The following is a 15591-nucleotide window of genomic DNA, read 5'->3' as shown; positions in this document are numbered from 1 at the left end:
TTCAGATCCCTGACCCCTGAAGGAGGGAGCTGGCCTTGCCAGAAGAAGGGCATTCTGGCACCCTGCCTCTGAGAGCTCACGTGTGAGTTGGTGGCCTGGTTCGGTGCTGGGCGTGAGAACTCCGTGGCTGGGGAACAGCTCTGGCCCTTCCAGGCTGTGTGGCCTTGAGGCGGTGCAGCTCTGTGGTCAGGCCCTGTACGTGCTGGGGCTCAAACCCCAGTTCCTCCCTCATAGCTGTGGGCGGGGGCGGTCACTTAGCCCCTCCATTTATTCACCTACAGGGGCTTCCTAGCAACCCTGCCTACCGTTTAGAGGTGCTGTGAGGGTCCAGTGAGAAGGTCTGGGGGAAGCACTTGGACTAGTACCTGGCGCATAGTAGGCACTCGGTAAATGTTAGTGCTTGTCCTCTGAAATGGCTCTAGCAGCGTGCCACACTGAAGTCCTGAGGTGGAAACTCAACACAGGGTATGTAAGCGGTCCAGCATAGCACAGGTTTTCAACGCCCCATCGCTGCTGCTTGCATGGTCAGTGTCTCTGAACAGAACCCCCTTGGTGTCTCCCCCAGCTCAGCCCAGCTGCCGTCGCCTAACGTGGGCTTTGTTCTCTTCCCGCCAGGCCAGGGAGCTGGAGAGCCGGGAGGCAGAGCTGAGCCGTCGTGACACCTTCTATAAGGAGCAGCTGGGACGTCTCGAGAGGAAGGTAAGGCTCACGGCGGCCGCCTTTGGGCGCCAGGCCCTGAAAGCCCCAGGGTCCAGTCGCCCCAGTGGCCGGTGACCCTGCGGACACGCCCTCCCTCACCCTCAGCCTTTCCCCAAGTTGTAGTCACAGAGATCACAGTGTTTAAGTGGCCCGTGTTTTGTGAATGCGGCTGGCCATGCTGTCGTTCAGCCTCAGAAAAGACTCATTTTCACCACAGGGCGGTGCTGAGCCCTAGCCTACCTTAGTTAAGCTGCAATGGATAAAAATAATAATAACGTGAAGTCATGCTGTACAAATATATTAAAGTTGTATTATTGATTTTCTCCCGGGAGTCGGGGAGATCAAAGGGCACCATGGCTACTCGCTCCCCACTTTCCTAGGGATAAGCCTTTGAAATGAAGGAGATTCAGAGACATCCTCATTCTTTTTTTGTTGTTGATAAAGCCTACAACGACTCTTGAAAATTCATTTGGTAACTTGTTTACCTTTGGGGGGGGTGCTTAATTTGTTGATCATGACAGGTTTTTCAAATGGCTTAAATCATGGATGGGAGACGGTTGGGAGGTTTTTTAAAAAAAATGTTCTTCCTCCTGCCTGAGACGGCATGCCAGGCAATCCGAGCCATCAGCTTATTGCAGGCAAATCTTCGAGAATCGTTTGTCACGGTTTGGAGCTTTGAAATTGACAGTTTGCTTGAGGGGCTTGATTTCCGTGGGCTTTTCTCCTGTGGCATGGCACTCTGCAGGCTGGTAGAAATGTGGATTTCTGGATTTCCAGGCAGCGGGGACAGGAGGGACGCTCCTCCTTGCTCCAGGGACGCCCCTGTCTGCCTCCTGCAGGGTGTTTAGGGGATGGCACCAATTGTGATGTGAACACCGACGGTGGTGGTGGTGGCGTGGTCCTGGAGGCCAGCAGGGCACCTCCAGCTGCTTATAGAAGTGGCCCCTTAACCAGCAGAGGTGTCCCCGGAACAGCCTCCTGCCCAGGTTTGACTGTAGCTGCAATGACAAGGATTGTGATTTGAGATCCTGGAAAAGGGGAAAAACATTCCACCAGCCATAGCTCTAATTATCACAGTTGCCCATATGTTCACGAGCGCAGATTTTTTTGTGTTGTTATGTGTGCAATTCTGCGGCCTCCTGCTGAGCTCCGCTTGCATTTCCCTCTCTGGGTTTGGCTCCTGGAAGTGTGTGTGCGTGTGTATGCTCGGGGTGAAGGGCAGTAGCCTTACAGTGTTCTTTCTTGTCTCAGCTCGGTTTTCCCCTGTCACTCTCCTTTCCCATCCCCACTGGGGTTCTCCTCCTTGGGCCCTGTTCTCTGCCTCTCCAAAAGGGAAGTAAATTCTCCTGGATGGGCCCTTCCTTCTCATCTGTTCTTCCCCGCTCATCCTACAGGGACGTCCAGACTCTACATAGGCACATGTGCCCTTTTTCTAAAATGAGGGTTTCCTACATGATTGTGAAGTTATCAAATGCTTCCAGAAGGAGGTGCAAAAACATGGTCACCTGTCTGACTCTGAAATACTAGCATTTTGCTGGTGACACTGTGCAAAAGGAAAGCCCCTCTCATGTCCTGGGAACTAGAGATTGGCGAGGGAGATGGGAGGGGGCGGGGTGGAAGGGGTGCTGCAAAAGGGGGAGCAAAGACGCATGATCCTAAGGCTTAATTGTACCGGTCTTGAGAAAGGTTTCCCATCTCCTCTGTGGATAATTTTATTCCTGTAATGGCTGGGAAGATGAAGAACTCGGCCTCCGACAATCTTTTTTATTAGCTGTTGCTTTTATATAATTCTGCTTTCATTTGTTGAATACTCTCAGACCTTGACATTTTCAGCTTCTGTACACACAGCTTAAGGGCCTTCCAATCAGCAGGCTCCTTTCTTTTCTTTTCCCATTTCCTCTTAAGTTTGGAAATGGATGGTGGAAACCTATTCAGGGGGAAACTTGGAGCAGCTGCTGAATCATCCGCGACCACCCAAAAAAGTTGGGAGTATGGTCAGGGGCCAGAGGAGGTTGGGATGGGGGACCCAGAGGCCCGGGCTCGTGGGGGGCGCCGTGCTGGGTCCACCTGCCCCTTGGCTGGAAGCCTCCTGCCCTTTCGCCCATAGGACACTGTTCTCTAGTGCTGGCCCTTTGTGATTGGCAGGTAGGGAAATCCTGCACAGAATCCAGACTCATTTTCAAGGGGGAGGAGACGTCTTGACCCCTTTGTACTGCAGTATTTATTCCCTAGATGATTATTCTTGAGGGTGGAAATCATATTTTGTAGGGCTCCTGTGCTTTATAATCTTTCTGAGTAATTGTTCCTCACGCCCACACTGCAGGATCTAAGTGAGGAGTGTTTTTTCCTTTCATCACAGAGAGCGGTGAGCTGCTGGGATTGCAGGGGCCTGGGGAGGGTCTCATGGCACCTGGAGGCAAACCCTAGACGTGGTGTCCACACACAGCCATGAAGCAAGGGCTAGCGCATTCACAGTGGACCCGGGCCCCCACACGGCTCTGTGTCATTGCCCTCTGCAACCACACTGCGCCTCCTCACATCTCCGTTTCTTCATCTATGAAATGGAGATATTGATGCCTCCCTCCGGGTGTTGACGGTAACATTGGAGGAGGGAACATTGGACAGGTGTTGGCATGTGCCGGGGGCCTCTCTCTGGTGCACAGCGGTGTTGGCGATTCTCCTTCAAGTCCTGACGCTTCCGGTTTGGGTTCAGCGGATGCATGTGTGCACACGTATGCGTGTGGAGATGGATCTTGTCATCAACGGTGGGCTGCTCTCTGGGACGCAGAAATCTCCTCCCCAGGCTTCTCTGGGCTTTTCTCAGGTGCCCGCCACAACACCTGTCTGTCCTTCACCACGCAGAGGGGTAGGTGAGGGCCGTGTGCAAAGCACTATGGAGACCACGCGCTGCTCACAACTGGGTGTTTCTCACGGGCCTGACAGTGTTAGAGAGCAGGGCCATTTTCCGTTGCCGTATGCCGGGTGTAGGGTCCAGGAAGGTGACGCTGTCCACCGCCTCGACTGTCCGAGTTGCAGTGCTGCACCTCCTGCCATCGTAACTGGCCTCCCAGAGCCTTTGCTCAGCTGCCCTTTGTGTTTTCCTGTGGGAAACAGAAGACCTGGTTGTGGGTTTCACCTGCACTCCACCTGGATTCAGTTATCTCAGGGCTAAGGGTGACTTGTGTCCCGTCAGAACTAGCGCATCTGCTGTCTGCTGGTGGAACCCTGGGTGCTGGGTGGCTCTGAATGAGACCTGAAGGCCATCGAGCTGACACCTCTGGCTGGCCAAGGGTGCATCTCCTGCCTTCTGCCACGGGGCCGAGCGCAGGTGCGTGGGGAGCAAGGTGTTGGGGTGCGTGATGGAGTCCTAGTTTGGCCTCAGGAATTGACCAGCCTTCTGACTCTGAGCAAGCTATTTAAATTCTACAGCCTCAACTTTCTTACCTTTGACACGGAAATGTTAAGACCAACCTGCCAGTTGTTTGGGGGCGGAGTGGTCATTTGTATACAAGTATCTGACGTCGAAGTGTCCTATTCTCTTTCATGTCATTTCCATCCTTTTTCTCCTCATGTAATAAATGCGTAGCCATTCGTTAATTCCATATTTGTTTAATTCTGCTAGATGCCCAGAGACAGTCCCGACACCTGTCATTCCTACCTCATGAAATTCACAGCACAGTTTGGGAGGGGAGGGAGATGTTGAGGAAGAGGGCCGCACATGGGAGGATGCCAGAGAGCCAACTTCCCGTGACCAGACCTGCCAGCCCTGTAAAAATGGTCTTGCTTTTTCCAAACTCAGCAACTGCAAAGTGGGGGGAGCATCTGGGGGGTCAAGCTTCACAGCTGGAGGTAGGGAAAAGGGGAGAACCTGAAAAATATGTGTATTCTTCCTGGATCTCGGGCTCTTTCCCCACAATGTAAATCTCTGTTCCTCCTCCCCTTGGGCACACACACCACCCCAGCATCGATATGTGAACAGTCAGCCCTTTTCCTGTTTTTCCCTCTTTGCTTCTACTCCGGCTTTCTTTTTTTAAGGAACAACTGTCATGTGATCCTGCCAAGCCTGCAGCTTTCTCAGTGACAGCACTAAACAGCCCCCTGCCTGATGTCCCTGGGGGTGTCAGTCGGAGTCTGTTCAGGAAAACAGGAGCCGCTCTAGGGCACAGAGGAAGAGGAGAATTCTGCTTTACATGAGAAGGTGGGCCCCTGGTCGGGAGCACGTGAAAAGGCCCAGCCTCACACATGTTGAGGAAATGCAGTTACAACCATGAGGCAATACCGTTCCATGCTCAGAGTGGCTGACATGGGAGCGATGGGTACCAGCGAGTGCTGGCCAGGCTGTGTGTGGTTAACTCAGGCCCTCACGCCACTGGCAGCGCTGTAAATTGGCAAGGCCACTTTGGAAAGCTATCACCCGTTGTCTGTTAAAGCTGAACATAGGTGTACCCTACAACCCGGCAGTTCGGTGCCCAACAGAAATGTGTCCATTGGTTCACCAAAAAACCAAAGACTGTAGAACGTTCATTGCAGAATCATTCACAATTGCTGTCAACAGGGGGACGGATCCGTCATGGTGGCCGTCAGAGTGGAAGCCCAGATGGGCATGCGGATGAACAAGTCGTGGCCATCAGCAGGGGTGCTGGTGAATGTCAGCCGCAGAACGGTAAGCAGAAGGGCCACACGGAAGCATACGTGTACGTCGGATGGATCTGTTACTTGACTTTTAAATCCGACGGAACTAATCTGTGACGCTAGAAAGTGGGATAACGGTTACCTTTGGGGGGAGTAACGTGGAAGAGAATGTGTAGGGGGCTCGTAGAGTGGGGCAGAGTTCCCTTTCTTGATGTGGGTGCTGGTTACGCAGGTGGGTTCGACTGTGCGAATTCATCAAGCTGTGTTGGGAGGTTTTGCATTTTTCTGTTAGTATGTTCTATTTAACACAAAGTCCGATGCAGCGGAGGAAGGCAGGCCTACCTGTAGGCACCAGCGGTGTCACCTGCCACTCCCTCTCTGCATGTTCCTAGGCCCTGCGCCCTGCATGTGTTCTAGCACTTGCCACGCTGTCTTGTGGCTGTTGGCATCTGTGACTGTTTCCACTTCCAGACTGTGAAGGTCTGGAAGCAGAGTCCTCACTGGTCTGATTCATCAGGGGTGATTCATCACCCAGGGCTGGGGATGCAGTGTTTGGCATAGAATAGGTGCCCAATAGATGTTTGCAAGAATAAAGAAAGGAAAGTGTGTATGAGCAGGCAGGAAACAGTGACGCAGCGGGGGTTCCGGGATAGGCCTCTTGGTGAAAGCTGTGTTTGGAGCATGAGCAGGATGGAGTGGGCAGCCCACGGGATGGGACATGAAGAGGTGGGGCTTCTGGACGGAGACCTCCACGTGACTGTGGCCAGTGGGGGGGAGGGCTGTAAAAATAGGTTGGGGTCACACCATGAAGGACCCCGGATGACTGGCTCACAGTGTGGCCTTCCATTAGGATAACATTGGGAGTTCTTGAAGGGCTGTCAGCTGGAGAAAGATTTGAGCTTGAATGTCCGGAAGAGTAACGGTGCCATTAAGAGACAGAAAAAATTCAAGTGAGCCACGACACTTGGGGAAGGTCGTGAGTTTAATTCTAGACCTGCACATATGAAGTGGAGATGGCCAGCAGATGATTGAAAGTGTCAGACATGGAGTTCTGTGTCCCACAAGATGACAGCCACCACGATGTCATGAGCATCTGCTATGTGCCAGGCTCTTTTACATAAATTATCACTAATCCTTGCAGCAATCCTGCAAGGTAGATTATATTATACATTTTATAAATGAAGAAACTGGGAATCAGGTTAAATGAGCTGCCAGAAGCCATGTAGCTGATGGATGAAGTCAGAGCTCTGAAGTCTCTGCTTTTCCCCCACGCCATGCTGCCTCTCAGATCAGCTCGGAAGAAAAGTTCGAGAGAGTGTGTGTGGTCAACGGTGCCAAATGCTGCAGGCCAGGAAGGACTGGAGGAGAGCCCTCCAATTGTGGTGTGAAGAACACCTGAGTTATGTTGAATGCACTTTTCCAGTATCGCCGTGGAAACTGAAGCTGGGTTACGTGTGGAGTGGGGCCACAGTGAATGCGGTGGTTTAAGAGTGAGTGACTCCATCATATTTCTGGGAGGAGGAGAACTCATAACACGTCCCTGAGGGGTGCAGCGGAAGCCAGGTCCCAGAGGTGGTTGGAGGGTGTGTGGTGGGAAGGGCCGCCTTCACTCCCTGTTCTGGGAGGAGTCGCCCTGTGGCTCTGGGGTGGAGTGACTTCCGGTCGCATGGTGAGTGAGCAGTATGTCTTGTTGGAAGAACTGTTGACCGCCAAGTGCTCTGAGTAACCAGAAGGCTTTTCTCCCGAATGTGGGGAGGCTTGCTTGGTGTCGGGCTCTACCTCAGTACCAGAGAGTCAGACAGAGAGGGGCTCACCACTGAGGACGCAAGACCGAGGCATGGCAAGTGTGACGTGCATGCCGAGAGAAGCTGCCAGAACATTGGGGATTTGGAGGAGGGAACAGGTAACAGTGACCTGAAAACAATGCAGCCAGAAATTGGCCCATGTGGGGAAGGAGCCCACCCCCCTGATCATTGTGGGGAGCAGCCCTTTGCCTACTGAGCTGACTGCTCTGGGCCCAAAGGACTTTTGAAGATTGTTGAGTCCAGAAGTTCTTCCCCGGGTGACTAAAAGATACCCGCACGCCTGTTACCCACCTAGCGCCACTTTTTGGTAATGGGACCGGCATAAAAATGGCCATTTTGTGTGTTCTCGACACTGCTGGAAGTGAGAACTGGAAGACTGTATTGCCTAGAGATTTAGGACGGCCTTTCTTAGCAAGAATGGGCTTTTTATACCTGTGCTGGTGGCACCGGGTCCTCTGATGAGGAAACAAAGAAACTGAGAACCATTGATCCACTCCAATTATTTTCACAGATAAGAAAAGGGCCCCAAGGCAACCAAGTGGTTTGAGAATCACTTGCTCTGGCTGTAAGCACTGGGTTTTTAGATCTAGAGGGACCTGGTTTGAATTACAACTTCACCACCTACTGGCTTTATAGGCGTGATCAAGTCACTTAAGCCCTTGAGCCTTGGGAGTCTTCATCTTTACAATGGGGACAGTAGTAATTACATTTTTCAAGTTAATAAAGACGTGACAGAGAAGCTAGTCCATTGTAATATATCATACTATAAGTGGTACCTGCCATTACTGTTGACCAGCCAGATCTAATAATATAACTGCCGTTGTTCCCATCACTCCCCAGAGATCCCGTAGGTAATTAGTAGTACACCCAGCTAGTAGTGGTAGCAGTAGGACTTGGCTTCCTTGCAACACTTGTCCGTTAGTCTTACAGTTTTCCACCATAGGGTGAGAGGAGGGGTTAATCACAGGCTCTGGAGATAGATGCTGTTACCACTTGGGTTCTGCCACCACCACCATCATCACCTGGGCCGTCACCCCCGTCACTACCACCGTGTCCTCTGCCTCGGCCACTGCCACCTCCATACCACCGCCGCGTCATCCCACACTTCCCTGCACCTACTCTGTGTATCGCTGAAGGTCTGTTTCTTTACCTCGCGGTCTCATCTTCGCAGAAATTCTCGCTGTTACCTCACGGTAACCTCTGAGATGAGGAGGGAGCAGAGACTGCCCCCTCTGTTGTGCATGCGGAGAGGCCGTGGCTTTCCTGGGCCCTGTGGCCAGCTTCCCTGGGGAAGATGTCTGCACCAGGGGCCCTGCAGAACGGGCTGCACAGCTCCTTTGCTATGTACAGTGTCTAAGTTGTGTCACGTAGGTTGGGTGGGGGCATGGGGGGAGTAGTGTTTATCACAGGTGAAAATGAGGAAGCTCAGAGAGGTTACGGGATGGCACCAGGTTTCACAGCCATTCAGCTCTGGGTTCAAGATTTAGACAGGTCTTCCTGAATCCACATGTGTGAAACAGGAATAGTACTTATCTTGCAGGGTAGTTTTCAGAATCATGTGAATTGATAGAGTATTGCCAACAAACTCTCTTTCCGTCTCTGCAGCTGGCTTTCTTGGTGCTCCGTAGCTAACACTTGCTGAGTGTTCCATGTGCCGGGCACCGGCCAGACACCTCACCTGAATGGCCTCCTCTGACCTGCCCAGTGAGCTGAGTGATAGAATGACAACCGATCTCGTTTGAATCCTTGCTGTCAGAGTGCCAGGTGTGTCCCAAGTGTGTCACACGTTCTAATTCATCGCATCCGCGAGACAGTCCCACAAGGCAGGAGCTGTTAGCATCCCCATTCTATGGGCAAAGACATAGGCTTTGAAATTGGCAGCAGCTGTCACGTGAATGGTTTGGGGTCATGGCAGTCAGTCCGCCGTCCGTGGGCCCGGGCAGGCTAAAGCAGGGATCTGTTGTTCATCAATCAGCCGAGTACTGTTTGAATCTGTATTAAAATGATCCACCGTGGAATTTTCACTAAAGCAGAACAGTAGACTAACAACAGTACAGTGAACCTCTCTGCTCCTGGCCCCCGAACTTAACAATTTGGCCACATTTGCTCATATTTATTCCTTTTTTCTTTTTTTTCTTTGCTTTGAAGCAAATCCTGGTGACCACGGTATTTCCCTCTACAGACTTCAATACGTGTCTTTGAAAAATATGGACATTTTCTCATATAACTATAGTATTGTCGTCTTGCCTCAGAGAATTAACATTGATTTCCCTGATCTCCTCAAAAATACCTTTTCCCAGAGTTTGTGTTTGTGTTTGTTGCTAGTGTAAGTCAGGATCTGCTACAGTTATACCGCACTAGAATTGGTTCTTAGGCTTTTAAGTCTTTTGTCACCCAGAATAGACACTACCCCCTTTTTTATGCCAGCGACTTGTTGCAAACACTCCTTAGGTTTGTATTCCCCTCTTTCTCCTTCATGGTGTTGAACTTGGCCCAGAGAGGGGAAGAGCCAACTGCGTACCTCGGTAAGAGGGGTGAAGTGATCATGTGGGAAGAAGGGCTAACTTCAGTGGTTAAGTCGCTGTTCACGGCTGTGGATTTATGTCACTCCCTCCATTACTGTTGCTAGGGTCCTTTTAAGCTCGGGCTCAATCAGTATCTCCTCTTGAAGTGGTTTCTGCACCATTCCTGGCAGCAGCTGCATTAACATGCCGCACTTCCTGTGCTGTGGTTATTGTCTGTTGGTTTTCCCCCCGGCGCATTTAGTCTCCTAAATAGGTCCTTACGGCTTGAAGAGCCAGAAGTGCCTGTCCATCACGTATGCAGGTTACCACCTATCCCTGCTGGAAAAGACCCAGTTAAACAAATAATTTTAGTTAAATAGGCACTCCATGGCCTCTCCTTTCCCTTTCCTTCTCGGCTCTTCCCTTATCAGCTTCGATCAGCTCGATTTGACTGGGTGAATGAATTCCTTTGGGCCCTCCTTCGGCCCTTGGCCACGGTGGTGGTGGGATGCTGCAAACAGAATCTGAGATTGCCCTTTGGTCTCTCCCTGCTGGTGCTCTGCCCTCCCACTGCCCTGGTGACCAAGCCCTGTCCTGGTTACTGAACTCATAGCTCCTGTTCTTTTGTCCTTCCACCACAATGGCAGCCCCTGACTAATCTCTCTCTTGAACTGAAACCGTCACCTCCCCACTGGTATCCTTTTTACCAGACCCTTACCTATGATCTGGTATCTCCTTGTTGCAGGAAGACCGTTTCTAAAGCCTGTCAACGACTCCCTGGTGCATTCAGGAGAAAGCTGGGATTCCTCACCCTGGCCTGTAGGGCTCTGTGATCTGGGACTTGGCTGTGTGTGCACCTGGCATGCTCTCTGGCCACATGGCCTCTCTCCTGACATTAGGATCACCCTAGAGGCCTTCTGTGACCCCTTCCCTCTGCTCCTTCTGTGCAGGGCTACCACCTGAGCTAACTTACTATTTTGTCCCCAGAGCAAGCTCAGTGCCTGATGGACATAGATGCATGACATAGTGGCTCAGCAGTCAGGAGAGGTGACAGCCCAGAGCGGTCAGCAGTGCTTTGGGCTTCGGTGCATAGAAGTAGGTGGCTGTGGTTGTCAGAGTGTAACTGCTTGTTGCTTGGTGCCAGCGGGGGAGCCAGAACCTCTGTTACAAAAACTCTGCCTTGGTGCATTGCATCATGGGAATGACCCAGTCATCTTCTCAGAGCTTATCTGGCTGTGGGGCAGCATTGCCTTTTAAAAAAATGCTTATACTTATTTCTTGAGTAGCACCTGTCCATAGTAGAGAAACCAAAAATTTCAGAAGAGCCCAAAGAATAAAACTAAATTTGCCACATCAGCGCCCCGCCCACCTAGAGAGGTAATCGTTAGCATCTTGGTGGACACTGCCGGAAGTTGTTTCTCTTGTGGTGACATTGGTCGTGTTATAATACAGTTGACCCTTGAACCATACGGGTTTGACCTGCATGTGTTCACTTCATACACAGTTTTTTTTTTTTTTTTTTACTGTATAGTACTGTAAATGTATTTTCCTTATGATTTTCTTAATATTTTCTTTTATTCTTACAATAAAGTAAGAATACGATACATAATGCCTAGAATGTATAAAATATGTGTTAATCGACTGTGTTATCAGTAAGGCTTCTGGCCAACAGTAGGCTATTAGTAGTTAAGTGTTTGGGTAGTCACAAATTATATGTGGATTTTCAACTGTAGAGAAAGGGTTGGGGGGGGGTGCATCACTACCCTTAACCCCTGCGTGGTTCAGGGATCAGCTATATTTGCAAAAATGGGAACATAACCGTAATGCTGTTTAGTAACGGTTTTAAAACTCAATCTGTTAGGAACCATTTTCCAACATCAAATCTGTTTCTACACTTAATTAGTTGTGTACTCCTCCTTCTTATGAATGCACCATAATCTACTCTTTCCTATCACTGCATTGCTGTATTGCCTTAGGCTAACCAAAGGCGGATGGTGTTCTTTGACCATCTTTATAGCTGCCTGAAGTCCGTTATTTTCTTTGGAAAAATATTTATATTCAGAATTGCAGATCCTGGGCCGTAGACTGTGTCCATCCCTCAGGCTTGGGGTTACGCCTTGCCAAATTGCCATGCAACGGAGATCGTAACAGTTCACGCTTCCTTCAGCAGCACATGATGGCGCCAGCCTCCCGGCCTTATAACAACATTGGCCGTTTTCCTTTTGCTTTTTAAAATTAATTACAAATGTAATGCTTGGTTGCCAGAAGTTCAAGCATAATGAAAGCATGCAAAGTGTGGCCCCAACTCACCAGGAAGAACACTGGTCGGTGTGCTTGCAGCCACCCCCTGCCCGGGCAACTGTCAACCTTCTGTGTATGAAGAACCCAGACATGGATTGTTTTTACAGTTGGTGTCATAGTTTATTGTTCGCTAATTGCTTCTTGCACCTAGCAGTAAATCTTAGAAAATGTTGCACGTCACTTCCCTTTGTCCCCCCAGATCAGCTTGTTCCTTTAATGACAACGTTAGGGGATTGGCTTTATTTATTTAACCATTTTCCTGTTGGGTGGACATTTAGGGTTATTTTCAGCCTTTCACAATTAATTTTAATGAAGACATCCAAATTTCTCTACAGAAATATATACCGACGAAATGGTCTGAGAATTTCCCTAACCCTAACCCAACCCTAACCCTAACCCAACCGTAACCCTGTGAGGTGGTAAACTTAAAAGCTCTCCCTTCCCCATTTCAGTAGCTTTTAAGTGTGTTCATTTGATGGGCAAAAATTGGCCTTTTGAATGTGTACTTTTTTAACCACTAATTAAATGATCATGTTCGTTGCTTTATGAAAGCCTGTTTCTGCACTGTAATCACTGTCGATTCCCCAGCCGAAGGGCTCTTACCTGATGCAGGATGTTTTCCCGTCGTCTCCTCAACTGACGATAGTTAGCCTGGGACTGGACACCGCAGGTTGGAAAAGCGTAGGATTGGGGTTCACCCTGGGTCACCAGGGGGTCACCTGGGTCTGACTCCTTACCTTAGCTCTTGCTAACTGTGTGACCGGAGGCAAATTGGTTCACTTTTATGAGTCTGGGTTCCTCATCCTCCCGGGACTGGTAACCACAGCCTGTTGGATTGTGGCAAAGGACTGAATGGGACAACACTTGAATGTGCCTGTCACGGCGTGTGCGGGTGTTCGCCGGGCTCCCTCCTGCTCAGACGGTCCGTGTCGTTCATGGACAGTTGTGGTTGTGCGTTATTCTGGAGTCTGCTCAGGTGTCCTGGGCGTACTGAGACCATGAGTCGGAGTAACAGCTGTCATAGAGCTGGCCGGGACCAGCCTGTGCGGTGTGCCAGAGAGGTGAGGACCAGCCTCCCCCTGATTCCCTCCCCAGTGAAACTGTCACCCTGGTTCTCTCAGGCTTTCCTCCCAGGGGGCAGTCTAGCGGTTCTCCTTTTGGTAGGTTTTAGCTTGTCCCTGTCTCTGCGGGTCCTGGAACTGGAGCCAGCGTGCGAAGGTGATAGGGATGGGGTGGGATGGAGCTGTGCCATTTTGCCCCCACAACCCCCCTGAGGGGACATTCCCCCTGGTGGTACTGCCTGGGCTGCCTTTGGCCATCTCACTTGAGCTCAGCTCCACTGGGCTTTGTGTGTGCTGCTGGGAAGCCACACTACCTTGTTCTGCATGCAAATGGCCAGTGGTTTGGGACCCAGGAACAGGACCTTAACCCCTGTCCCTGTTAGTTTTCATCTAATTGGAGCGGACAGGGCCATTCTTAGCTTTTGAGATGTGTATGTATCCTGTTACCTGTACAACATACTGGCTCACCTCTGAACTTCATGTCATCAGCAGATTTGATCAATACACTGCCACTCCTTCCTTTAGTCATGGATAATGATGCTGAGTTGGAAGGAAGATGCCACACTCTATGGTCAACCATCTGTCCTCACTCTCCAGACTTTGCAGAATGGGAGTGCTACTCCAGGTCCCTTCTGCTTTTGGGTCCTCCCATGGGTGCAGCATGGGACAGAATCTCACTGACTCTGAGCAGTGTCCCAGTCACTGTAGGCAGTGTCCCCATCACTCTGGGCGGTGTCCCCATCACTCTGGGTGGTGTCCCATCACTCTAGGCAGTGTCCCCATCACTCTGGGTGGTACCCCCATCACTGTAGGCGGTGTCCCCATCACTCTGGGCTGTGTCCCCTTCACTCTGGGTGGTGTCCCCATCACTGTAGGTGGTGTCCCCATCACTCCGGGCTGTGTCCCCTTCACTCTGGGTGGTGTCCCCATCACTGTAGGCAGTGTCCCCATCACTCTGGGTGGTGTCCCCATCACTCTGGGTGATGTCCCCATCACTGTAGGTGGTGTCCCCATCACTCTGGGTGGTGTCCCCATCAGTGTAGGCAGTGTCCCCATCACTCTGGGTGGTGTCTCCATCAGTGTAGGCAGTGTCCCCATCACTCTGGGTGGTGCCCCCATCACTCTAGGCGGTGTCCCCATCACTCTGGGTGGTGTCCCTATCAGTGTAGGCGGTGTCCCCATCACTCTGGGCGGTGTCCTCATCACTGTAGGTGGTATCCCCATCACTCTGGGCGGTGTCCCCATCACTCTGGGTGGTGTCCCCATCACTGTAGGCAGTGTCCCCATCACTCTGGGCGGTGTCCCCATCACTCTGGGTGGTGTCCCCATCACTGTAGGCAGTGTCCCCATCACTCTGGACGGTGTCCCCATCACTCTGGGTGGTGTCCCATCACTCTAGGTAGTGTCCCCATCACTCTGGGTGGTACCCCCATCACTGTAGGCAGTGTCCCCATCATTCTGTGTAGTGTCCCCATCACTCTGGGCAGTGTCCCCATCACTCTGGGTGGTGTCCCCATCACTGTAGGCAGTGTCCCCATCACTCTGGGTGGTGTCCCCATCACTGTAGGCAGTGTCCCCATCACTCTGGGTGGTGTCCCCATCACTGTAGGCAGTGTCCCCATCACTCTGGGTGGTGTCCCCATCACTCTGGGTGGTGTCCCCATCACTGTAGGTGGTGTCCCCATCACTCTGGGTGGTGTCCCCATCACTGTAGGCGGTGTCTCCATCACTGTAGGTGGTGTCCCCATCACTCTGGGCAGTGTCCCCATCACTGTAGGCGGTGTCCCCATCACTGTTTGCGGTGTCCCTATCACACTGGGCAGTGTCCCCATAACTCTAGGCGGTGTCTTCATCATTCTAGGCGGTGCCCCCCATGACTTTATGACAAGAGCGTGGAAGTGTGTCTGGATGGCTTGTTTCCCACCAGCCTCGGCTTCCTTCTGGAGTCTGCCACTTCCATTTCTGAGTACTTAGACTATAGAATTCTCTCAGGGATCTGTGTCTGGCTGACCAATCTGTAGTTTTCAAAAATCCACCTTTTCTCCTCTTTGCTAAATTGGACATTGTCTCGTCTTGGGCATCTTCTCATTTTCTCTGAGTTCTTGAGATTGCCAGCAATGAGCATGTCTCTTCTGTAAGTTAATTCAGAGCTGAGATGTGATTCATCTGGATCAGGAGATTTGAATTCATTTAGTGTGACTGGATGTTCTCTCACAATCTCTTCCCCGTCTTGCGTTTCAATTCCCTCATATCAGTGTTTGATTCACCCTTTTCAGCCTGAAGATTGTTCTCCTTGATAGAAAATGGGAGTTTATAGTTCTTTCTCTCCGTCATCTGTTAACTGAACACCTTTCACCCCAATATGGGCCTATCCCTTCTTGTTCCTATCGCTCCTGATCCAATTTTAAAAGCCCCTTTTTTGTCCTTAGCATTTTCCAAACGGCTCAGCTTGCCTGGGCCTCAGCTTTCCTGACCTCGTTCTTACAGGCTGGGCCGTTCCTTAGTTATTCCCCATGGGCTCTGCACCCTCCCTGCCCTGCTAGATGTGGTGACCCCACAGGTCACAGGCTCTCAAGGCTCCCATGCCGA

At 51.1% G+C, this 15591-nt stretch overlaps 1 protein-coding gene across 4 annotated transcripts in view; it reads left to right on the top strand.

Annotated features, from left to right (window-relative positions):
* The window catches only part of CHCHD6 (coiled-coil-helix-coiled-coil-helix domain containing 6), a 250270-nt gene that overhangs the window by 133828 nt on the left and 100851 nt on the right, over positions 1-15591 (top strand). For all 4 annotated transcript variants that reach the window (XM_045494035.1, XM_045494036.1, XM_045494037.1 and 1 more), the window contains exon 5: positions 616-699. In XM_045494035.1, the coding sequence (XP_045349991.1) occupies positions 616-699 (84 nt within the window). The remainder of the gene's footprint in view (positions 1-615; positions 700-15591) is intronic.

This window comes from Leopardus geoffroyi, chromosome A2 (assembly GCF_018350155.1).
Source record: "Leopardus geoffroyi isolate Oge1 chromosome A2, O.geoffroyi_Oge1_pat1.0, whole genome shotgun sequence".
Lineage (NCBI taxonomy): Eukaryota > Metazoa > Chordata > Mammalia > Carnivora > Felidae > Leopardus > Leopardus geoffroyi.
This window is presented reverse-complemented; position numbering and strand designations above follow the sequence as displayed.